The following is a 26252-nucleotide window of genomic DNA, read 5'->3' on the forward strand; positions in this document are numbered from 1 at the left end:
TTTGGTTAGGTAATAGCTAGGAGGACTACTGCTTTAATAGATTGGAAATAGAGTGACACCAGAGAAAAAAGTTCAAAAGAGATATCTATTAAAGCTTTCAGAATTGCAGTCGGGTTCCAAAGAGGGCATTTCCTGATTTGGAGACAACTATATAAAATTTGACAGCTTATGAGAATTTGATAACATAATGGGAAGCGATTAGATTTTGTCCATCTGACAATAAAACGGTACTCAGTGCTGACAACTGAATATTCTCTGCAATGGATACCTTTCTGATTCAAATGTTTCTTTCACATAACTGCTTGAGGTTTAATGATATTCCAGTGCAAAGACAAGTATTACATTGTCTCTTGAGATTAATAGTTTTTAACTGAGCAAGATTATTCTTTCAAAGACCATACAGTGCAATCTGAAGAGGCCTGAATGGCAGACAAGTCCCTAATACAAAATTCAGGGCTGAATAAAAGAGGAATTAGCCAATACCCTAACATGTTTACTAAATCCAGATACCAATTTCTTTGAGGCTAGTTTTGGACTACCAGAATCACCGGTGATCTGCCTTTTGGAATATTTAATGGTATGCATTAGAAGATTGAGTGAAAAAGCAGGATGTACACAAGAATAAAAATTTAGTTCATGTTCTTCTTCAATCTTCTCAGTTTTCTCCAACTATGAAATACTGGAAAACTGAATTTGGCTCCATTCTCTTAGCTGAATAGTTTTCTATTTGAATCAGTTCATCTTCATACTTTATGGTCTCTTTTATATTATAGGGTATATTTCAATCAAGTAACTGAATAGGCACATCATACTTTCTTTCCAAGAGAATTTATCTCTCTACACATCCTAGTATAGGAGACAATACTAAACAGTTTGTCACATGATCACTTAGAGCTGTTAATACTAGTTGATAGAAAATATAAATCTGAGTGATTCTGCCTGCCATCATTTGCCCTGAACTGTGTTCTGAGCTAACTGAAGAAATCTTGCTGGGAGAATTTATGTTTACTGCTTACATACATTGACACGATTCTACCACCTTCAGAATTATGTCCACATTCAATAGTGTCTCTACGACATGAGTAAGAATTTAACTAGACATGGCTTTAGTCTCCCTATATTTTTCTCTCATTCCCCATAGTCTTTTTCTAACATTCAGTGTATTTCAAATTAGGCATGTTCTTCCTCAAACTTGTAAGAGTGATTGCTACTTTGATCTTCACTTATTTCAGAAAGTCTCTCTTCATTCCTCAAATTCAACTTTCCTAACTGTTTTGTCACTTTATATTTTAGTTATTCTTTGCTCAAAGTCTGGAATAGATTTGTATGTCTTTTCATTACTGTTCTACTCTGCACACTTATAAAAATGTAATGCTTTTGTTTACTTATTAATTCCACTATTTTCTTTTTTGGGTTTCCCTACCTATGTTTTAAAGTTACATTTACAAATTATTTGTACAAAAGCCACTAAATAAAACTGCTGTGTATGGAATAAAGCAAACAAATGCCAAGACAGATGCAGATTTGTTTTCAGCATGTAAAATTTCAACTTTACCTGGCAAAGAAAAAGAAAAAGGATGAAGAGCATCAGAAGAACAGATTCTTTTGAACTGCTAACAATTTGTTTATTATATTTGGTTACAATTTTGTTTTACTAACAGAAAGAAGACATTCCAACTACTGATACTTAAAAGGCTACAATAAAAGTTTTGCTATTTGTGAATCCATAGTACGGTTGCAAAAAGTATCACTAAAAGCCAACATCTGAAAAGTGAAACGTGGTTTAAATTTTTTTTTTAAGTTTGAAAGCCTGACATAGTGCAGAAAAAAAAATACCAAGAAACTAGATTGTATTTAATTCACCACTCCACAATTTTTATTGAAAGGGGGATTTCAGCCAGTCCCTGGAGCTGGGTGCCTATTGCCCAGTAAATGGAGTATTTTTTTTCCAACTCATTGACTTTAAACTTTAGCAGTTTAGCCTTCTTCATATTAAACCCAGAACTCCACTGATGAAAAAAGAAAGGATTCGACATGTTACAGTAGAAATCAAAGTCAGAAGACTTGTTTCTGAAACAGTGGGAACAAAAAAATCTCACTACAAAAGCTGACTAATATGAATAAATGCATATTACAAAACTGTTTCTGGTACTCATGTTCTCCTTCACAAAAATAGACTGTGGGACATAATTTGTTAAGTAGTAATTTAAGAAACAGGTTTCTCAGATTTGCTTTTCTGCTATTTACCCAAAACCCATTTTACTACGTTACGACCAGAAAAGGATTCTACAAAGTGTCTTTGTGCTAATTGAATTTTCATATTAATGAAAAAGCACATGGTTTTAGGATTTCAAACATTTTAAATCACATTTTCAAATGCAGTACTTTTAATATACAGCTGACCTCTACTGCTCAATGCATCGATCATGCAATAGTTCAGAAATATGAATGTGGATTACAGTGTTCCCCATTAAAAAGGAACAGATTAGATTAAATTTAATAGCTATCAGTCTGGACACAGAAAACATATAAAATAAAATCCAAAACATAAGATAGAAAAACTTATACTAGAAAATGTTGCTCTTTCATTTTAATTGCTTGTTTCCACTTTCTTCTCATGCCCAAAAGTGATTTATTTTCTGCTTCTTTGATTTAGATGACTGAAATGCACTTAAACATGCTTTTAAAAAGACTTGTGCACATAAGATAAATCAAACAACATATCTTTATCTTTAAAACTACTCTGATCTGGGGAGTTAAAGAGTTACAAGGCACCTTGCAATCACTGCTCTTCCAAAAGGCCCACAGCATACACAGTTGTGTTGCTACGAACATCAGTAGTACTGTCTGGGCAGAGGAACAGCTAAGGTGGCAAAGGCTGCACTGAATTCAGTATAACCTCAGGTAGCCTTAGCTGGCAGGCTTAGCAGACAAAGTCTCTCTGGAACCCAGCCACAATTTAAAGCTGCCTTCCTCTGTTGGAAATCCTGGGTGAGTGCACTGATAGAGACACTGCCTGCTCTCCTCCACAGGGAATGCCCCAGGGTTGGAGTGGCACCCCATTGTCAATATATGGTTCACCTCTGCTGGTGCAGGGAAGCGAGCACATTCTTGAAGTACAATAGAAAAAAACATCCTTACAATAATGCCCTGTTCGCTGTCTGATACAGCACCGTGGAATGCTACCTTAAATACATATACCTTAAATCAGTTTAACTAAACCAGAAAGCCTTTCACATTCAGCGGAATAGACTCTATGGTGGTGTAGCATGGAGGAGTTAGGGATGGATTTCATCTCCCTACCACCTGGGGCCAAGCAAAGGAAGGCTGCTATTCCAGACTACAATATGTTAACAACAGCCACATTGTGTCCTCACCAATTGCAGTGTATCAGGGCCACTAGTCCTCCACTGCAAGTTTCTATGCTGGTCAACACAAAGCTTATCCATGCCATTAGTGTATGAAATCCTTAACCATTAAAAAACGGGAGTCTGCTTCCAGTGTACGCGCATGTTACTTAAAATTCAGATATAACCAAAGACAGTTAGCCACATTAAGTTATTTCCAAAATAAAAAATAGTAAATATCTAAATAATAGAAAATTCTTACTAGGAACTAAAATATCCTTATCCATTTCCATTGTGTGGCATCTTCATTCTTTTTCTTGACATATGTAATTAAACATATATTAGAGACTGAATGGTATTTTCCAAAGAGTCTAAGTGATTTAGAAGCAAAAGTCCCATTAAAAGTCACAGGGACCTGCGCTCCTAAATCAGTTAGGCACTTAAAAAAACTATGATAATGGGTGAGGTTTCCCAGAGTTCCCGATAAAGACACCTAATCCCTTCAGCGAACCCTGACATCTAGATCAATCTCATAACAAAGCTTCTTGAGCTCTGAGATATTTCTAATTTATTCTCCTGTCAACTAAACCAGCCACTCAATAATCAACTAATTCCAAAAGTCAGTGACTTTGCAGCATCAAAAAGCTCATGTTTTTTACTGGCAGCTTTTTAATCCATCTGTTTTCACTGCAACAGTAGAAAAAAAAATCACTCGTCAGAACGGTTTTTAAGAAGAGCCCCCTTTTACAATATTTTGTACTGAGGGGTAGTATTAAGAAAGTCATCAATACGTATGTAATTGCTTGTAGTATAATTTACATACACTGAAGAGACGAATGAAAATACCAAGATAAACGGTCAAGAAGGCTTCTTAGGAACAACACACATCATAAACATTTTCCTCTATTCAGTAATTCCTGGATGTGCTGGTCTCCCAGCTCAGGAGTGCCACCTGCTGTCAGATGGTAAGCAAAACTGACATTCATGATAACGAAAGCAAGTGTTAGAACCACACTGTTCACAAAGTACCTTCCACCCCCTCATCACTTCCTGGAAAAACACTGTTTTTCTTGAGGAGAACTATGCAATTCATATGCTTTCCTCATGGCGATAATGAGGATACTGTATTTCCAGACTGGAACCAGGATGATACAGTACCAGCACTGGAGCCATGAAAAGAAAAAAAAATGATACAGAACTGTATATCAGCAACAGAACTGCAGAAAATAGAGCTCTTTGAGATACCGTCTTTGCTGGGTACTGAAGACATGATATCATGTATGTGCTTTATTTAATCTTATACCTCCAAGGAATTGATATTTTACAGAAACTCTTCTGTTTTACTGTAATCCATATTAGAAAGCTTGCTAATAGGTACCAAAGTAATTTCTAAATATCTATCATTATAGCGGGAGAGAGAACAGCTACAGTGTTTTGCTGTCATCTTGAAACAGATATAAAGTGTAATAAGAATTGTGAAAAAAATTTAGGGTTTAAATTACACATTTCAACTATTCTAATGAAGTAAAAATGTGTACACACACACACACACACACACACACACACACACACACACACACACACACACACACACACACACACACACACACACACACGGAGAGAGAGAACAAACTAATAATTCCTAAAGAAACTGGAATATAAGTATAAGGGGAGATGTCATTGACACTGACAGATAAGGTTGTTGCAGCACACTTCCCATTATAAGAAACCTGTTTCAATGTTGCTTATAACTTTGACAAACTTTAATCGTCTGGGCTGAAATTTTCTATGCTGGGTGTCTACCACAGGCTGAATTTTCTTTTTTTTTTTTTAAAGTCAGCTAAAATGGCTCAGCCATGTCCAAAAATGAGATTAGGGGAAAAAAAAGTTGTTTTGCCCATATTAAAAATATATATTTATATCTTACAATTGTTTCATTAAGAACTTCTCGCTCTCATGTTTTGGAGCAGGGACTTGAAATTTGGCAAGGGGGGTAAGGCGATAGTCACCCTGGTGTCTCAGATAGACTACATAGACTTTAAGGTCAGAAGGGACCATTATGATCATCTAGTCTGACCTCCTGTACAATGCGTGCCACAAAACCTCACCCACTCACTCCTGTAATAGACCCCTAACCTATGACTGAGTTACTGGGGTCCTCAAATAATTGTTTAAAGACTTCAAGGTACAGAGAATCCATCAGCAAGTGACCTGTGCCCCATGCTGCAGAGGAAGGCAAAAAATCCCTAGGGTCTCTGCCAATTTGCCCTGGGGGAAAATCCTTCCTGACCCCAAATATGGCAATCAGCTAAACCCTGAGCATCTGGGCAAGACTCACCAGCCAGACACCCGGAAAGAATTCTCTGTAGTAACTCAGAACCCACCCTATCTAACATCCCGTCACAGGCCACTGGGAATATTTACTGCTGGTAGTCAAAGATCAGTTAATTGCCAAATTAGGTTGTCCCATCATGCAATCCCCTCCATAAACTTATCAAGATCGGTCTTGAAGCCAGCTAGGTTTTTTGCCCCCACTGCTCCCCTTGGAAGGCTGTTTCAGAACTTCATTCCTCTGATGGTTAAAAACCTTTGTCTAATTTCAAGTCTAAACTTCCTGATGGCTAGTTTATATCCATTAGTTCTTGCGTCCACACTGGTGCTGAACTTAAATAATTCCTCTCCCTCCCTGGTATTTATCCCTCTGGTTTATTTATAGAGAGCAATCATATCTCCCCTCAGTCTTCTTTTCGTTAGGCTAAACAAGCCATGCTCTTTAAGTCTCCTCTCATAAGGCAGGTTTTCCATTCCTTGGATCACTTCTCAGCACCTGTTCCAGTTTGAATTCATCTTTCTTAAACATGGGAGACTAGAACTGCACACAGTATTCCAGATGAGGTATCACCAGCGCCTCATATAACGATACTAACACCTCCCTATCTCTACTGGAAATACCTCGCCTGATGCATCGTGGGACCGCATTAGCTTTTTTCATGGCCATATCACATTGGCGACTCAGTCATCCTGTGATCAACCAATATGCCCAGGATCTTTTCCTCCTCTCTCACTTCCAAATGATGGGTCCCCCAGTTTATAGCAAAAAATTTTGTTATTAGTCCCTAAATGCATGACCTTTCACTTTACACTATTACATTTCATTCTATTTCTATTACTCCAGTTACAAGTCATCCAGATCTTCTTGTATGATATCCTGGTCCTTCTCTGTATTAGCAATACCTCCCAATTTTGTTTCATCCACAAACTTTATTAGCACACTCCCACTTTTTGTGTCAAGATCAGTTATAAAAAGATTAAATAAGACTGGTCCCAAGACCGACTCTTGAGGAACTCCACTAGTTACCTCCCTCCAGCCTGACAGTTCACCTTTCAGTATGACCTGTTGTAGTCTCCCCTTTAACCAGTTCCTTATCCACCTTTCAATTTTCATATCAATCCCCATCTTTTCCAATTTAACTAATAATTCCCCATGTGGAGCTGTCCTGGTGAAAAAACACCCGAAGTAGGGCAAGTTACATGCCTCCAAAAATCTCAGTTCACTCATGCTCAGTAGAGGCTTGTTAAAGTGCAGCAGATAAATTCTCTGAAGTTTCCACGTGCACTGAGCATGCAGGACTTCCTCTGCAATTGCTCCTCCCCACTGCTGGAGTCCACTGTGGTGCCAAGCCACAGAACTGAGAGCAGAGACTACCTCTCCTGTATTCTCAATGTCCCTTCTGCTGGTATCCAAATAGCAAGGAGGGGAAGGTGGAAGGAACCTGACTGGGATGCAAAGAGATGAGACAGGGAGGAACAGAAGTTGAAGGTGGTAGGTTGGGGGCAGAAGGGCAGGGAACCTGGAGACGGATAATAGCCAAGGGGAAGAGGGACAGGAACCAGGCTGTGAGTGAATATGAGTAGAGGGGTGAGAGGAGTCAAGGTGGGTGGGTAGAGCAGAGGCAAAGGCGGGGCAGGCTAAGGCCATGCAGAAGAAGGGTATATAATCACTAAGGCCTATTCCCCTACAGAACCTGGAATTGAACCCAGAAGTCCTCAGTCTCTACATTCCTGTGCTACCAAAAAATAGAGGATACCCGCTGGCAAAGAGTGTCTCATTTCCCCCGTTAGAGTTGCTGGTCCACATAATAGATAGCAGTCTGCTGCTGCTACCAATTACTCCATTAGCTCAAGTGGTAGAGATTTCTAACGTTTTGAACCCTGCTGATGATGCAAGTTGGGGGGAGGGGTGGAAGGATCAATATGTTTCTAGATGATGGAATTTCTGGTGGTTTTTTCAGTTTGCTTTTTTTACATAAAAGTTAAGAAACTTCATTAAAAATAAACTATGTTAAAAAGAACATTAAGATTGCAAAATCAAACAGTCAAAAATTAGGAAATGCCAGAATTAAGGCTGTTATGTTACAGTAATTACATGATTTTTAAAATAATTTACAGTTTAAGCAATCTGATTAAATTAAATTAAAAACATTAAAATTCCTGAGTTCTTCCAGCATGGGAAGAAGCTTTGAAACTGTAAGTATTTGCTGCCATCACGTGGAAACTTCAGAAATTGCATGTACATCAATAAAAACTGAAGATAATTAATAAAAATAGACAGTTGCCAAAATACCTATGAATGCATTAAACTTTTAAATTTCTTTATGTAAAGGGGGAATGAATCATTTGGAAGACTGGCAATAGAATATGGAGTTTTTTAACAGTATGGCAGATACAGAGCTGATTATGATGATATGTAAAGTACTAAGTGAATTCACTGTTCCATATGTTTTATAAACAAGAAGCTCTGAAGTAACAGAGTAGATGTCAGATTAAGCCTGTTCACTGGCCTCCATAATTGAACTCAGCTCCTTGTGGGCTGGTATTCACTTCACAAAACCATCATCACAACTCAGCCCCTTTGCTGATGGCTTCTTTGCCAAGGTTAGGGACTGAAAGGCTATGGAGAATTAAACTGCATATTCTCCCTCAGAGATGGTCTCTTCAGTTCAGACAAACTGAAGCGGTAATGCAGTATACCCTACACCAGTGGTTCCCAACCTGTGGCCTGTGGGGTCTTTCAAAGTGGCCCGCTGCTCCCCTCCTGCTGGCTGCAGAAAGAAGCTGTTGCCTAAGGACACAGGCAGAGCACGTTGCCAAGGGGCTACAAAACTGGTGCAGGCTCCTTGCTACAGCCAAGGGGAGGGGAGAGCAGTACTCCCCTCCCCCTGGTTGTTGCAGGAAGCATGGCAAAGTGCTCCCTAGCACTGGGGTCCCTGCTGGAACCAGAAGGAAGGGAGCACTGATTTCCTTTCCTCCTTGCTACAGAAGGGAGCCACTGCCTAGGGACCCAGTTGGAGTGCACAGGGCTATAAGACGCGTGCAGTTTCCCTGCTGTAGCCAGGGGGACAGGAGAGCAGCAAGGAGGCAGTCTCATGGCTGAACTTCTTCCGTCTGGCTGCAGTGGGGAGGGGACACTGTTGATGGAGCAGCCACGACCCACCATGCTTGAGGAAGGGCAGGATTCTAAAAATCAGTGCCTTCCAGTTTGGCCTGCACTTGGCAGGTCACTCATCGTGACTTAGCTGCCAGGCCACGTGCTTCAGTGTGTGGTGACAGTCACTCATCTGCACTAGTGCTGTCTGTGAGTGTGTGACATACAGCGAGTAATTTGTGGGTGTAAAATAGTTAATGTAAAAATGAGCACAGTAGCATCAAAATGCTTACTTTAAATATGTAGTGATTTGTGGTCTTTAATGGTGTATACGTCAATACATTTTTTATGAATTGATAGATTGGTGGCCTTCAGGGTTGTAAAAATCATATTTATGGCCCTCGAGCTAAAAAAGGTTGGGAACCACTACCCTACACTGACCTGCACAAACTGTAATGGGTTGGCCACTGTTGGAAGACAGGATGCTGGGTTAGATGGACCATTGGTCTGACCCAGTAGGGCTGTTCTTATGGTAATTCTCTAACTTACGTCAGGAATGGAGTAATAAAGGAGTTGACCACACTAGCTTTGGGGATGCCCCCATATCAAGGAAATCTGCAGCTGCTCTATAAGGGCCACTTTTCAGGTGCTTTGTGCTGGCTAGATAAGGCAGGTGGATGGATGACCAACGATCTGGCTTTTTAACTCTGTGGAACGGCTTCCATTTCTTAATGTAAAAGAAAACAACAGGATACATTCCTGTTACCCTAAACTATCAACATTCAGCAGCTTCAGCTTTCACCTGTACTATGTATCGCTGCAACTAAGTACAAATCATTTTAATGAGTCATCTAACCCCATTCCACCCACCCAAATCTAATATAAAAGAAATTAAAGGATATGACCTTAAGACAAATTAGAAAGATAAACAACATATTTTGCAGTGCACTATAATTATCAAGAGCTTGATTTTTTCAAGTAATTGCCAATTAAAATGCAATTTGAAATTAGTAGCTCCCAGGCACAGGAAAACGATTTAAATCCAAACAACAAGCAAACAACAAGCCGCTCAGTGTACTCCAAGTATTAGGTTACAGTATAAACTGCAAGAAATCAATTATAGGAGCTATTACTGAATGTATGTTCATATGGCCCAGCTTCAAGTGGTCAAAACTTTCAGCAATATGAAAGCCTTCTAAAGCAAAATGAAGAGTCTCTATGTTGCTCATCCAAACACAAGGTCACAAAGACAAAACCTTAAATTCCTCATCTAACATAAATGCACCCTTGATCTGACAGAAACCAATACTACAATAAAACTCTAATATAAAGGAACCTTATGCCCTGATCCTGCAACTGACTCCATGCAAACAAGGCAATGGGGGACAAAAGTGCAGGGTTCCACCTTCACACATGCAATTACAAAGAATGTTCTTAAAACAGCTTTGAAACCTGCATATTGACCTTTGTGCAGGCAACTCATCATGATCATCCAGCAAGCTGAAACAGTAGTAAGAAGACAGTGCATTTATGCAAGCTGGTGGCTGTGCTGGAGAATAAACATCTTGGATTGGAAGGGCAAAGAGAGATATTACTGAAAATCAGAGAAGCTGAGGAGTTCCAAGACAGTCAGGCTCAAGAAATACCAGTACCCTAGGCTCAAGGAACACTTGAGCTGGCCATCAAGGAATTGGACAGGGATGAAGTCAGAAAGGAGGCGTGGCAGGTTGTAACCACCAGAGACAAGAAGTCATGGCAGCATTCGACATGGATGGAGACAGATAAGGATGGGCAGACTGTAGCTACCAGAGAGAAGAAAATCATGAGGAATTCTAAACAGTTCAAAGTTTCAAATCAATACCAGGTCCTCAATGTGGAAACTTTGGAAGATCCTGCAGGTCCAAGGAATGGAAAGATGTTTGGGACACACCCATGGATGGCAGATCATTCCAACATGTAAGAAAATTAAGCTGGCCTACGGACAGTTTCCAATCATCCAAGGATGACAAACAATTCTGGTTGGATGAATCAAAAGAACATTCCTCAAGAGACAGGCAAACAGGACAGTGTGATGCCTTCCCAGAGCCAAGACATGAGATGTCAGATTGGTTAAGGCTTCTGAGGGTAACGGGCAAGGATCCATTGATGATGGTTCATATCAGCACTAACAACACTGAGTTGTGGGATATCTCGCAGATAGTAAACGACTTCAGGGAACTCAGAAGCATGCTGAAAAATGTTTTTCCAAGCAATCTTCTCTGAGATCTTTCCTGTCCCATGAGCAAAGGAAGACAGAAGGAAGAGGATCCTGGAAGTAAAGCGTTGGCTAGGTAAGTGATGTCTGATAGAGGGCTTTAGTTTATGGAACATTGCCTCCCCTTTCTATGAGAGGAGTGGGCTTGATAGTTTGGATGGCCTCCATCTCAGTAGCAGGAAGACCAATCACCTCGGGAACAGGCTATCTAGAGTAGTCAGTAGTGGGTTAAACTAATAGCAAAAAGGGAGGGTAAAAAAAAAAAAAAGAGGGAAGATATGAGCACTCAGCACAAAATCGAGACATTGAGAACAAAATGAATCAAGAAATCAAAGAACATGAAAAGAAGAAATTCTTGAATTGCCTATACACCCATGTTAGGAGCCTGGGTAACAAGAAGGAGGAATTGGAATTGCTCATTTATCAGCATAAATTCCATCAAAGTTGAAATTGGTGGGATGATTTGCATGAATGGAATGTTAAAATCAATGGTTATAACCTATTTTAGAAGGACTGAGTGTGCAAAAAGTGAGGGGGAGTGGCACTCTATGTCAAAAACATCATTATCTGTTTCCAAGTTATTGATAACTCAGAAGAAATTATCCTGAATGCTTATGGATCAAAGTAATAATAGACAAAGCACAAGATGGGATATTAGTTGGTGTCTACTACAGACCACCTAATCACACTAGGGAACAGGATGATCTCCTCCTTAGGCATCTATCTACAATATGCAGAGGAAAAAAGCTGAGTGACCATGCGGGATTTCAATTTTAGTGACGTATGCTGGAGGTCTCAAGCTGCCAGTACTAAAACGTCCTTAAAATTTCTAAACATTATTGATGATAATTTCCTAACTCAACAAGTGTTACAGCTGACATGGAGGGATTCTTTATTAGAACTTGCCCTAACAGATAAAGGGGAACTGGTCAGAGAACTAAAAATTAATGGTAGCTTAGATGCAAGTGATCATGATTTGATCACATTTATAATGTGCAAGCAGAAAAAAGTCCAGACCGGTAATATATATACTTGGTGCTTTAACAGGGCCAATTTCATAAAGCTAAAAACAATTATGAGCTAAATCCACTGGGAGGAAAAATTAAATAAGAAAAATGTGAATGATAATTGGGAATCATTTAAGAACATCTTATTACATGCCCAAAAAGTCACAATCCCAAAATTAAGGTAGAAGGCCAGCTAGTGTTTTAAAAAAAACGACCTGGTTTAAAGAGGGGACGTGAAGGCAGCTATACAAAATAAGAAGGTATAACAAGTGGAAGACAGGGGAAGCTGATATGAACACAAATCAGGGGCTAGGAATTGTACAAAATTGATGAAGGACGCAAAGGGATACAAGGAGAAGTCTATAGCCAGCAGTGTTAAAGACAATAAGGAGTGTTTTAATATAATGGAAACAAAAAGAATCCCAACAATGGTATTGATCTATTACTCAATACTAATTCAGAAAAGAAAAAAGTGCTCAATAAATATTTCTGTTCTGAATTTGGGGGAAAAAACAGATGATATAGTCTCATCAGATGGTGATAATCTTTCCATTCCACTAGTAACTCTGGAGGATGTTAAACAGAAGCTACTAAAGTGAGAGATTTTTAAAAAGCAGGTCCAATTCACTTGCATCCATGAGTTTGAAAAGAGCTGGATGAGAAGCTCCCTGGACCATTAATATTGATTTTTAATAAGTCTAGGAGCACTGGGGAAGTTCCAAAATACCAGAAGAAAGCTAATGTGCCAGTTTTTACAAAGGATAAGTGGGATGACTGAGGTAATCACAGGCCTGTCAGCCAGACATTGATCCTGGGCAAGATAATGGAGCAGCTGATAAGGGATTTGATTAATAAAGAATTAAAGGAGGGTAATGTAATTAATGCAAATCAACATGAGTTTATGGAAAACAGATCTTATAAGACTAACAACTTTTTGTTGAGATTACAAGTCTGGTTGATAAAGGTAAGAGTGTAGACATAATATACTTAACGGTTCTGTAAGGCATTTGACTTGGTCCTGAATGTCATTTTGATTAAAAATTTACAATATAAAACTAACATGGCACACATTAAGTGGATTAATCACTGGCTAAATGATAGGTCTCAAAATGTAACTGTAAATGGAAAATTGTTACTGAGCGGGTGTGTCTCCAGTAGGTTCCCACAGGGATCATTTCTTGGCCCTATGCTATTTTAACATTTTTATCAACAACCTGGAAGAAAACATAAAATCATTTCTTATAAAGTCTACAGATAAATCAATTATTAGGGGTGTGGTAAATAACGAACAGGACAGATCACTGATTCAGAGCAATATGGATCACTTGGTAAAATGCAAACAATATGAATTTTAAAACAGCTAAATGTAAGTATATGCATCTAGGAACAAAGAATGTAGGCCATACTTACAAGATGGGGGACTCTATCCTGAGAAGCAGTGACCGAAAAGATTTGTGAGCATGGTGGATAATCAACTGAACATGAGTTCCTACTGCAATGCTGTGGCCAAAAGAGCTAATACAATCCTAGGATGTATAAACAGGAGAATCTTGAGTAGGTTTAGAGAGGCTATTTTACCTCAATATTTGGCACTGGTGCAACCACTCCTGGAATACTGTTTCCAATTCTAGTGCCCACAATTCAAGAAGGATGTTGATAAACTGAAGAGGTTTCAGAAAAGAGCATGACAATGATTAAAGGATTAGAAGCATACTTTATATAGTGATAGATTCAAAAAGCGCAATCGATTTACCTTCTCTTTGTTAAGTTTAAGATTACAGTCTATTAAGTACCTACTTGGGGAACAAATATTTAATGATGGGCTCTTCAGTCAAGCAGAAAGTTAGAACATGATCCAATGGCTGGAAGATGAAGCAAGAAATTCAGATTGGGAAATAAGACATATTTTTAAACAGTAAGAGTAATTAACCATTGGAAAAATTTAACAAAGGTCTTGGTGGATCCTCCATCACTGACATTTTTAATTTTTTTTCTAAAAGATATGCTCTAGGGATTATTTTGGGGATGTTTTATGGCCTGTGTTACACAGGAGATCATACTAGATGATCACGGTATTCCAGCATTGGAATCTATGGTAAGAGTTACTATTTAAGAAGAGTTCCAGATTCAATATAAAATGTGTCCACTACATTAGCTCATAGAAAATAAACTTTTTTGTAGCATCCTCAGTCTTACACAGACCTGCAGAGTCCAGAGGTGGACATGCTTAGCGTATGCACAAATACAGCACTAGATACTTGACTGCAATTATTCCAGAACATGCTACTTTATCTATAGCAGTTGTGGAAAGCTGGTGATTTTTATGAGGGATGCTAGTTTTTTCTATTTTATTCTTTTTTAATTCACTTCTATCACGATGCTTTTAGATCAAATATCCAGCTGATAATAGCTGGGCAGGTAGCAAGCAGAGATTACTGGCACAGATCTCTGTATTTATCTCCCTATCTGCAAATCATGCACACAGCAACTCTATGAAAAAATAACATTGTATTTCCGTTACTCCATCTTACTTCTTCCAGCCTGTTTCACTCACTTGTTACATTTTGTCTCAAGCTAACACTGCAAGCTCTTTTGAGCTTCAGATACTGTCTATGATTATGTGTCTGTACAGTAGAACCTCAGAGCTACGAATACCGGAGTTACGAGTTGACCGGTCAACCCCACACCTCATTTGGAACCGGAAGTATGCAATCAGGCAGCAGCAGAAATGGGGGAGGGGAGAAGCAAATACAGTACTGTACTGTGTTAAACAAACTACTAAAAAAGTGTAAAAAATAAAAAGATTTGACAAGGTACGGAAACTTTCTGTGCTTGATTAATTTAAATCAAGATAGTTAAAAGCAGCATTTTTCTTCTGCAAAGTAAAGTTTCAAAGCTGTGTTAAGTCAATGTTCAGCTGTAAATTTTTGAAAGAACAATCAAAAGGTTTTGTTCAGAGTTATGAACATTTCACGCAACCTCCAATCCCCAGGTGTTCGTAACTCTGAGGTTCTACTGTATAAACCCTCAACCCAATAGTGCCCCAATCTGGTTAGGGTTTCTAGGCATTACTGTGAAACAAATAATAAAATTGGATAGTGGAAGAATAACAAAATGCGAAAGACAATATGGCAATTTTTCCTCTTTATTTATAAACTTCCTTAGAGCCATATTTAGCAGTCCTTACTCATGGGATTGCCTAATGAAGTCAGTTTTGCGCAAATAAGTAAGGAGTGCTAAAGCAGGAAACTTAACAAAATACTTGTACACATAAAAGTAAAGATGGGCTTTATACATTTTGATCTTCATTTTTTTTTTTAATCCAGTTGGAATTTTTGTTTAAACGATCATTCAAGAGCCCTGAAAAAACAGAAATATTATTAAATTTGCAGCAGAACAGGAGATAAGGTCCTGATAAGTTCAGAAGTTCTTCAGGACTCTGAATATGTTCCCTGAATAACTGGTTCTAATCATTATGGCCCTAAGTTTCAAAAATACAAGGTCCAAGGTCATGTACAGTTGTGCACATAATCTGTGTTCACAATTTTCTGATTTGTTAAATTTTAAATCTACATGCCCTATAACACCACCAGATAAATAGGTTATATGTAACTGAGGTAATGTATTTTGTGTTTGTCTAATTTTGGTTGTACAGACTGCCTTACCACCACTAGGTGGAAGCCTAAATAATCTTTTAAAAGATAACTCCATATTCTTTCTAATGCTGATTATAATGAATGTATCATTTTCTTTTTTAGAGACCTAATTATGTGTTGGCTATTGCTAAAGTGTATTTATGAGAGAAGGAGAGATCATCCACAGATGAATAAATGGGTTTCAGAACATAATTCTGTATTTAAAATCTTTAAATAATGTGTTAGCAACAATATGACTCTTGATACTTTCCCTGGTATAAAAATTCAAGCTGTTTTTCCTGAATGCATTAAATATTTAGACATAAAATCATCCACATAATACATTAATTTTAAAGCTTACACTGAAGTAGTAACAACAAAAATGATAATTGGTATAGCAATGTGGCAGCAGTGTTAAAAATACTGATGGTATTGCCCTTGCCATTTTGAACTTGGAAAATGCAAGAAAGGCCTGTAACAAATGTACATCTCACATCCTCCTTTAAGTCTCATTTTCTATTAACTGAAGACCACATCATTATTGGAATGGGGGGAAATGGTGCTGTGTTTACATGTAACAAGTTAACAAAAGAAGCTAATCAAACATTATACCCCATCAATGAACAAAGAAAAATACAAAATTACTGACCTCAGTAGTAAGCAGACTAATCCAAAAGAGAGTGATGTCACTCTCCACATGAGAGGTACCAAATGCTTCTTCCCATGACATATGCGTACCACAGACAAACAAATTCATCTATTGGGTATACTCACAGGTCATTGCAACTCTCATTGCAGGACAAAACTCCACTATAGGGTAAGGATTCTTGACTCCGTGCACTAACCATGCTTGTGTTTTTCTAGATTTGGAGGCAGCACAGGAAGAATGGGACTAAGGCCATGAGATTTTAAGGCTATATTACAATAGAATCCTGTTTTAAAGATCTGTCTGGGCAGGCAACCTTTGTTTTGAATGTTCTATCCAAATGATAACTACATCTCAATGCTGTTTTATGGAAACTTCCCAAAATCAGAGATGCAGAGAAACAAAATCTCTCCCTTGCAAAACAGAATAAGGGAAGTCACTGCAGTCACAGCCACGCACACACACACCAAGTCTGCCAGTCAGAACAGCATCCTGATTTCCTATCTGTGGCCATGTCTGGCCACAACTAAAGGCACTCAAAAGAGTGAGAAATGCTTTCCTGACTTTTGGAAATATCAAAGAAAACTAAGGAAATAGTTTACAATGTGATCCTTACAACTGAATGCCCAGTGAACACTATAAATTAGGGCTAAGGTTATCGGCAGCAATAGGAATTTACTTTTAATAAGTAGTTTTTTGATCCACAGTCAAAAGATTACTAAAAGTAAATTCCGCTGTATCTGGTAATGTTGCACTAGGTGAATGAAATAACACTCCTGAATCTTATTTCAGTATTTTTATTAAAATCTGAAATGACAAAATCCTCAAAAATCTATTTCACTCTCAGACAAAGAGCCGATCATCTATGCAACAAACTTCATTGCCACTTACAGCAGAATACAGAAAGTTAACAACAGTAATAGGGCTTAGATATCCTGTACAGATGCAGAGAGACAATCAAACAAGCATCCCAGATTTCCCATTCATAACCCAGTTTGATTCCAGCATTCACAGACGATAGCAGAAACTCAGTTCCCTAAATGCTCTTAGTCAACTACCACCTGAAAATCAGTTTTTCAGTTTCACCTCTCAACATCTGAGTCTATTGGTGGGTGGACAAAGCACTTCAAAAACAAATCAGAGTAGTGGAAGGAGACTCACACCAGCCCAAGGAGTTCAGAAGCAGGAAATGATGTTGTGGTTATGTGAAGATAGGAGAGCCTGTCACTGATAGGGAGGAAGTTGGATGTGGCCCTTCACATGTGACTTCATATAGTGCCCAATCCAACACCCTCTGAAGTCAATGGGAGTTGCATCAGGATCATATAGGACCAATACAAAAGGCAGACCCTGCAGAATGTCAGACAGCGTGTGAGAACAGAAGCATTTAATTTATGTTTAGTAAAATATTATCAGACCCCCTAAAACCACATTCTTCAGTCATCCAGTATGTAAAAAACCAGTAAATAAACCCAACACCTTGAGTCATATCAACAGTTTGGAAACGAATCTGACTAAATAACATTGATTATCAGAGCTTTTATCTGTCTGAGTGACAACACTGGTTAGAAAAACAAAATAGAAAAATTAATAATCCTAGAGCTCCTCAATCAAAATGACCAGCTCCTCCAGGTAAGGAATAGATGTAGCTCTACCTAAATCTCTCAACATAGCTCCTGAAATGGCTAGATGTGTTACAGAGAGCAATACAAACATCTCCCTTCTTCAGTAAGCCAAGAACATTACAGTAAAGCACAACTCTGAATCTGAAATTCCTTAGCCTTTTAGGAAGAGGGACTCGCGTGATTCTCTGTAGCCACAAAACAGCCCATACCCTCTTAGCTGGAGAACTGGTCCCCATAACACGACAGTCTTAAGGACTGAAGGATAATTAAAAGGTCTTAGAAGTGAATAAAAAATAAAAAAGATTCAGCAGAATTTTCTGCTGTAACAACACTAACCCATAATTTGTAACCCAGCCAGCTAAGTAATTAATATTAGCTTGTTATTATTTGTTTCTAAGCAATACATGCTCATCAATTACTGCACAATTTAGAGGTTGAGCTAAATTACTTATCAGCCCTATCAACATTAATAACATTCCCAGGCAATAATCATTATCCATCTAATTATACCAGCTGCCTCTTGTTAATGAGCACCAATTATTTTAATTAGAATATTAAATATTTAGAAAAAAGAAAGCAATGTATATGAATAATTGATATGCTTAATTTGAATCCACCTGAAGAGCTACAGCTCCTGACTAACAAAGCTTGTTTTCTTTATAAGTATCTCCTTCTAGTATTAATACTTTCATTTGGGTTTCAAGATACAAACCATTAATCTGATCTCAGTGCTATATAAAATAAATAGGCATAACATGACATTATACTACTAATTATTTTTATAAATTTAATATTTACATGAAAACTGTTTCTATTAATCTAATTCTTAGAGGCCTTGTTTCATGCAAAAGTGTTCAAAAAGCAGTTCATTTTTCTATTTTGTAAGTTCAAATAAATCAAATTAGATTTCCAGCCATTTCATTATCCACCTATATCTTTTTAAGAGTTTAGGAATTTATTTTGTAACAAGCTCCCTAAACTACTGTACTAAGCAAATTAATGTGGCCCTTCTTTGTCTCTTTAGTAAAAATTATAGTATAGCTAAGTCCCTACCTGAATCGCAGGATGTTCTTCAAATAATTGCGGCTGAGTTGAGGACAAGACATGGAAAATCGCAGAAAAGTAATAATGGACCTTTATTAGTAGTGTAATTTGGAAAAGCCACAGTGCACCTATTTATTTAAGAAAAATTTGCTGGGACTATATAAACACTCACCTAGTATGTTATTGTGAAGAAGTAGGAATTTTGTTAATATTTTGTATGAATACTGTGGGTGCCTCAGTTTCCCCTTTGTACTGCATGTTTAACTAGTTGGTGGGAAAAAGTGGATTAATCTTCGCAGAGACCCAAAGGACTAGGTGTAATTGCCACTTAGCTGCCTGAGCCCAGATATTTTGTAACCTAGCAACTGACAACTCTGGGGGCCCACCCTCTGCAAGAAGCCAGTCAGCTGTGATCAGCTGGAGACCAAAGAACTGAGGTGAACAGCCAGGTGACCTGTTTTGCCCAGGAATCAGAACAAAGGACAGAGGAGGGCCTTTGGAATGTAGTATATATAGTGCAGGCTGCTGGGAGCGAGACTCTTGTTTCTGGAATGAGACTCAAGGAGGGTCAGAAAAAGAGAGAGAGAGAGAGAGAGAGAGAGCATGCATATGCTCAGGGTTCTGGACAGACCCTGGTGAACTTTGCTGTAACTTCTCCATTCTTCATGCTAACCTAAGGACTTTCTACGCTGTGTTCCAGGCACCTAATAAACCCGTCTGCTTGTACAATGCTGCCTGAGAGTCGCTCCAGTGTAAGGAAGTCAGGATTCATTGCTCCCTTTGGGTGTACAAGCCTTCCCCAGGTGTCCAATTCAAGTGGACTCACTGAGGGGAGCTCACAAGGTGACAGAGAGGTGCTGAAGGCTCCAAGGCATAGTCCCATGAGGTGGTGAAGCCAAGAGGCTTACCCCCGAGAGAGAGAGCAACCCTAGAGGACGGCTGACACACTGAAGGAGGTCCTGCCAGGGAATGTTCCCGAGCGGTTCAAGAGCCCTGGGACTGGTGCTGAAGGCTCAGAGGTTCCATCCCATGAGCAGTGAGGCCCAGGAGCTTGCCCCCGTAAGAGAGAGCAACCCTTGAGGAGAGTTGACATACTGAAGGGGGTTCTCCCAGGGGCTGTTCCAGAGCACCAGATCTGTGAATCCATGAGGGTTATGCCTGTGGGGTTTTTTGATAGCCAGACAATTTGGTGCAACTATATCACATTACAATACATCATATATCACAATACGAAAATCAGAAGACTAAGTCTTAACAGAACTTCTGTGGAAAATCGTGTCCTGTCATTTCAGCCACTTACATGTTATAGGCACTGAATGTTAGTGCAGCACATCCCGATACAGCGCTGTCCTTCGTGTCCTGTCTGTTTTGGGAATATTTGTCCGTACTAACCTATTGGATACTCGGCATCCACAGAATTAGGCAAGATCAATAGTGATTGCTTTGCTGTCTCTGCTAACTCTGGAAAACGTTGTAGAACTGCAAGTGAATCCCAAAACTCTCCAAGATCATTTAATGTACAAATGGGGAAGGAAGTATGAGTTGCCAAACTCAAAATGTGTGCAAAATTGTGGACTGTGCAAAGTAAGCTAATTTAAAACAAAACTGCGGTGGAAGCCTAATGTTGCAGAAACTGCAATTTCCATGATATCATGAATTAAGAAGGATCTTAAATACAGCAATATATGGTAACACAATTGTTCTTCTGTGTTCATTTGCCTACTGAGACATATCTCAAACTGTCCCATTTCTCTCCTTTTTCTTTAAAATTAGTCCTAAAAGCTGCCTTTAATCTTCTGCTTCTCTTTTTGTATTCTGCAAATATATTTAAGATGGCAGCATCCTTGCATGTGAACTATATCACGGGTTCAATTTCCACATTGAGATTTGGGTTCATATCCAATGATATCGGTCCAGAAAGTTTTCAAAACTAAAATCCTAAAGTACTAGGATACAAAGGATGGTCACAAAATACAGGAATATAGAGAACTTAAATGATGTGGATTGATTTCCAAGACATAAACACCTGATGTGCCCACTTTCCTTATTGGGCATTTTTGTAAATAATAAAGTGAGAACAATAAAATTGTTTGGAACAGTGGTAACTTTTGGCCAAAAATGCCAGGGCTATTTTAACAATTAGTAAGTACCCAGAAAAAAAAGATTGGATGACAAGAAGGCACAATACAACCACAGTCCCAATTTTCAATGGCCCAGCATGCATTCTCAGGAAAAGCAAGATACACACAGTGGGCATGATCCTCCTATGAATGAAATCAATGTTAAAACTCCTTTTGATTTCAGTGATGCATGGGCAAGACTTCTCTTAGAGTTAATAGGAGTTTCAACCACTAAATCAAATAGTTCCAGATTAGGGATTTTTTTTAACCCAGGAAAATCCATTAGAAAACAAACACAATTCTGAGAACTTTAAGGTTGCATAATTAAATACTCAAAGTCAGGAAATGACAAAATTAACATCACATTTTCAACCTTAATTCAGCTCTCATGTATACATTAAGATATAATTAAATATTGTAAGATCACACATTCTATCTCTCCACTAATACAATATATCAAATCACATTGTAATACGCATCTTGTATGGTGTGCAGTGAGTGAGGAACTAAAATTGCATTTATGCAACAGTAAGCTGTATGTCTAACAAGAAAATCAGGAATAAAAATACTTCACGTGCCACATGCCAAGTTAATGTTGCTATAAGAAATGTAACTGTTTCATTTTTTTATTTTAATTGTGAAACCTCAAATTTGCTTTGACACACTATTTTTTTAAAGAAAAAAATTGGTGTGCACGCAATTTCTGGAAGCATAGTTGTGTTACTTGTAATAAGCAATATGCTAGTGCCTCTGGTGCACACTTCAAGTGCACCATATACCCGCAATAGTATATCTCTGAAGTGCATGATGTTCAAGAACTGATCTAGAGCCCACATGAAATTAGTATTGAATGGGCTATTCCCTCCAGCCAAGGAATAGACTGAGGACCTATATCCCATTGGAATAAAAGGAGTTAAACACTGGCCTGAGGACCTGTTGCCCAGCAAGGGAAGAGAATGATGAAGAAATGCTTTGGGACTTATTCCTCAATTTCAAGTTTCCTATTTCAAGTTTCCAAGGTTCTGGGAATCCTAGCACATTCTGGGGTGCAAAAAGTCCCACAGCCCTGTGAAATGGATGTGTGATTTAGTAATCATACCTTCAGACTGAGGTAATTTTGGGGGGAAATAAGAAGACTAAGGAATAGGTAAAAGGATCCACATGGACAGTTTGGCAAAGCCAGAATCTAACTTGGCATCTTTTCAAAAAGGTTTACACATCCCACTTGAGGTGTGTACTACGCCATTTTCAAATAGACACTATATTAAATTTAAACCAATTTCCCACTCCCTCCCCCATGCCTCACAAAACCATTAGCACTCATTAAAGATCATGTTAAAATTCAGGTTTTGAAATTCAGAAGGTCTTTTGCTGTAATCTTAAAAAAAACACAACTTTTTTTTTTTTTAACTGAAGTGAAAAACATGGTTTTTTACCACTTTTTCACAACTCAAATGGGACTAAAGGGGATTGTTCAAAAACAAAAAATTTCCAAGTCACATTTGGAGAAAAACCAAGCATAGAAAATTTAAACCCCAAAGCTGTAAGCTACAGGCAACTATTAGAGGAAACTGTTTTACAACGTTAATTATAGAATTCACTACCAAATAAAACCCATAGTAGCATGGGCTCTGTGAGAGGTATGAACAAGATTTCCAGTTTCCAAGCGCTATCAGTTGGTGAGCAGAGAAGAAAATTAGTTGGAAAATAATTTACCTTTTATTCTGCTTCTCTGATAAGGATATCTTGCAGGATTCTCACTCCCGGGTTGTGACTCCTTACTGAAAAACTGATGGAATTGTTCTTACTCTCAAGGTATTTTTTACCTTTAAGGTTAGCTGTAGTGGGATAAAGAATGCAAGTTAGGCCCCTCACTAGCCATTCCATGCCACAACTGCTGAGTATGAAAGTGCTGCCTTCCAACTATTCAATTCTAGACTGAGCAGGACATGAAGCTAAGAGAAAGAAAAATAATTCAAGATGATCAATGTGAGAGTACCAAAAAAAAAAAGTGCCTCAAACAAAAGTGAAAAACAAGGTGTAAGAGAAAGCTCTCTTTAAAAAAGTTAACTTTGAAAAGTTAACCTCTAGACTCTTAGAGGAACTGGGCAGGTGAGTGAGAATCCTGAAAGATGATCTTTTCAGAGAAGTAGAAATATAAATTAAGTATTTCTCCCTGTCTAATGAGGGCATCTTCGCAGGACTCTCACTTCAGAAAAGGATTGAAAAATGTCCAAAAAGATAGAAAGAAAAATTAAAACTACCAGTGGCAATAACAAAGTTAATGACAAAACCATTAACTGAGATTTTCTTTTTTCCTTTTATTATGTACAGCATTAAGCAGTATAAAGAGCACTAAGTGACTTTTTATAAATCAAAGGAGTGGACATAATTACTTCTTTCAGTAGATGTGAATGTTATCAGAAAGAAAAACCCACACAAGTGGGACAAATGAAAATTTGGGATATCTTGAAAAAAAATTCTTATCAGGTGGCAGAGTTTGGCCTTCTCCACCTTGGAAATGAGTTCTAGAACACAGAATGCAAAACAGGATTTCCTCCTGGAGTACAAGCCAACGCAATAATGCTTTGTGGATGTATGAAGAGAAAAACATGTACTGCTTTACATATGTCTGCTGGAAACACTCGTGAAGGTAGGCTATGGTCAACTTGAATTGAGCAAACACTTTGACTTAACTTTCTAGTTTCAGGTCAGCCAGGTCCTGGCAATGTGGCATTCAGGTATAGTCCTCTAATAACAGTCATGCCCAGTGAACTGGTGACAAAAGACACAAGAAGTTGGGTGGACTTTCTAAATGCTTTGGTCTATTCCAAGATCCTTTTACACTGAACTCATGAAGAATGGCCTCCTCAGGCATGAGAAGAATGTCGGCAGGACAAATTCATTACAGGGGAAACTCCACCACCACCTTGGAGAGGAATCTTAATATCCACTTCAAGTTGTAGCTCCTTTTCGTAGATGGCTTCTGAAATGCCAGGAGGACCAAACCACCTGCTCAGAGATACCATACCTGAAGATCTCTATCATAAAAACTTTGCTGATGACAACATGTGGCATTTTGGTGGTCAAGTCATCCTACTGGGCTTGCTGGAAGGTCCGTGTCTTCACCAACATGCACAGCACTGACACTGAAAGGTTATGGGTAGCTCAGGTTTTAGTTTTCAGGGTTCACTCTTGAAAGCTCTCCAAACTTGTGCAGGGCTTAGAGGGCCTGGGAGTACATCACACATTTCTTCAGTGCTCAGGATGACATCTGCAGACATGGGTGATACTGCTGCATGTTGCAGGCAGCTCAGAAGTAGCCAACAAAATGAGCGTGGCCATTACTCAAAGATTTAGAGAGATGCTACTGAGCACTCTTCTTTCCTCTTTAGATTTTATACCTACAAAGGGAAAAGAAAAAGGGTACCAGTGTGCCAAGAGATGCACTGGACCAAAAAAGAGAAACAAGCAACTAAATAAGCACCAACCTACAAAACAAACAAATATGGCAGAGGAACAGCTGAACAAATAACTATACTGAGCAGCCTTAAGACCACCTAAAAAAGATTGCAGTACCAGTGCTTCCTAACCTGAGGCACTGGTGCACTGAGAACAAAGATGCCACAAGAACTGTTGCCATGGTACTGGCTAACAGAAGCACAGAAAATAAGTGTCAAAATCCCAAAATGACACAGGGTACCGAAAACCAATGCTACTGGCAGGCTAAGGCAGGAGCTCAATTGTCAAGAAAAAACAGGTGCCAAAGCACTAAGAAACACTAGCAGTGTAATGTCACATTATAGTGTCAAAATGCCCAAGGCAAGGACCTCAAATATTTAGGGCACATTCCCAGATCTAGCTAATTGGAAGGATTATGCATACAAGAGAACACTTGACAAGGCATTGTTGGGATCTGGGATACAGCTGGAGAAAGAAGTGGCCAGTGAAGCAGTCTCTTATGAGCAGCACCTTTACCAACCAGTGAAGCCGAAACTGAACAGAACATTGGAAGAGGAGGGGCATGACAGCTATCAGGGAGCCTACTACCACTGCTCCCCCAAAAAGCTCCCCAGCATCCAAAAACCTTAAGAGCTCTGAGAGTTCCACCAGTCTGGTCTGGTGCCAAGGAGTGAGTATCCTGCACAGACAGAAGCTGTTATTATGGGTATCCCTTAATCTTTTGCTGAGGGTGTTGGAGGTTAGCACACAATACTATGTTACACTTATGTAGCTTTTTTTTTTAATCTGCAGCTCTGGAAGGGCTTTACAGAGGTGCAGAAGCATCACAATTTCCATCCTATGGGAGGAAGGACTGAGGCAGAGAGAAATTAAGCCCCAGGTTTTCTAAAGGGAAGTCAGTGGACAACGTTGGCCCTACAGGCTTGCCCGGGCAAGGTCACACGCACAGTAAGTCAGAGCAGTGCCCGGATCGCCTGTCTCCCAGTCCCCTGCTTTGGCCCCAGGCTGAGAGCTGATGGATGCAGCTGAGGCAGGGCCTAAGGCAGCACCCAGGAGAGGGGGGGGGACTAGACAGGCCGCAGCCCCCCAGCAGAGGGGTGAGGCTGGTCCTAGAGCACTTGCCTCCCATTCCCGCAGGAAGCGCTGGGCATCAGCGGGCTCGGCCGATCGGTGCCTCCGGAACTCCTCCTTCACGTACGCATCGCCCAGCGCCTTCAGCTCCAGCGGCAGCCCCCGGTGCAGCAGCAGCACCCGCCGGTAGAGAGCCCGCACGCGGGACACGTGCTGGCCTAGGGGGGCCGACATAGCCGGGGCTACAGCGCCGTGCGCTGCCCGCCGCCTGGAAGTGTCTGCGGCTGGGGGCTGCGCTCAAATGCAGGGGTGGCCCGGCCACTGCAAGGGCGGCCGGGGCAGGCCCCAGGGGCTCTCCAGGCGGGCAGCGCAGACAGACAGACGCACTCCGGTTTGAGGCGGTGACGCCGGGGTCGGGAGGCTGGCCAGGCGGCGCGTCGGGCACCCCTGAGCCGGGACGCCCCGCCCCAAAGGCGGCTCCTGGAGCCGCCTGCCCGCCCCCGGCCGGCGGCAAATCCGGTCCGGCTCGGGGCTCTCATGCCCTGACCCGCGCAGCCGCTAGCCTGGCGAGAGGCGGCGAGCAGCCGGACGGGCCGGCCCCTGAGGGGGGCCCAGC

General features: G+C 39.8%; 1 protein-coding gene across 1 annotated transcript in view; it reads right to left on the reverse strand.

Annotated features, from left to right (window-relative positions):
* The window catches only part of SDHAF3 (succinate dehydrogenase complex assembly factor 3), a 68986-nt gene extending 42944 nt beyond the window's left edge, over positions 1-26042 (reverse strand). Inside the window, exon 1 of the mRNA XM_067561690.1 lies at positions 25688-26042. Coding sequence (XP_067417791.1) covers positions 25688-25870 — 183 coding nt within the window. The 5' untranslated portion in view covers positions 25871-26042. The remainder of the gene's footprint in view (positions 1-25687) is intronic.
* Between the last annotated feature and the right edge of the window lie 210 nt (positions 26043-26252).

This window comes from Emydura macquarii, unplaced genomic scaffold (assembly GCF_026122565.2).
Source record: "Emydura macquarii macquarii isolate MOO-44397 ecotype Brisbane River unplaced genomic scaffold, CSIRO-AGI_Emac_v2 contig_2422, whole genome shotgun sequence".
In the NCBI taxonomy this organism is placed as follows: domain Eukaryota; kingdom Metazoa; phylum Chordata; order Testudines; family Chelidae; genus Emydura; species Emydura macquarii.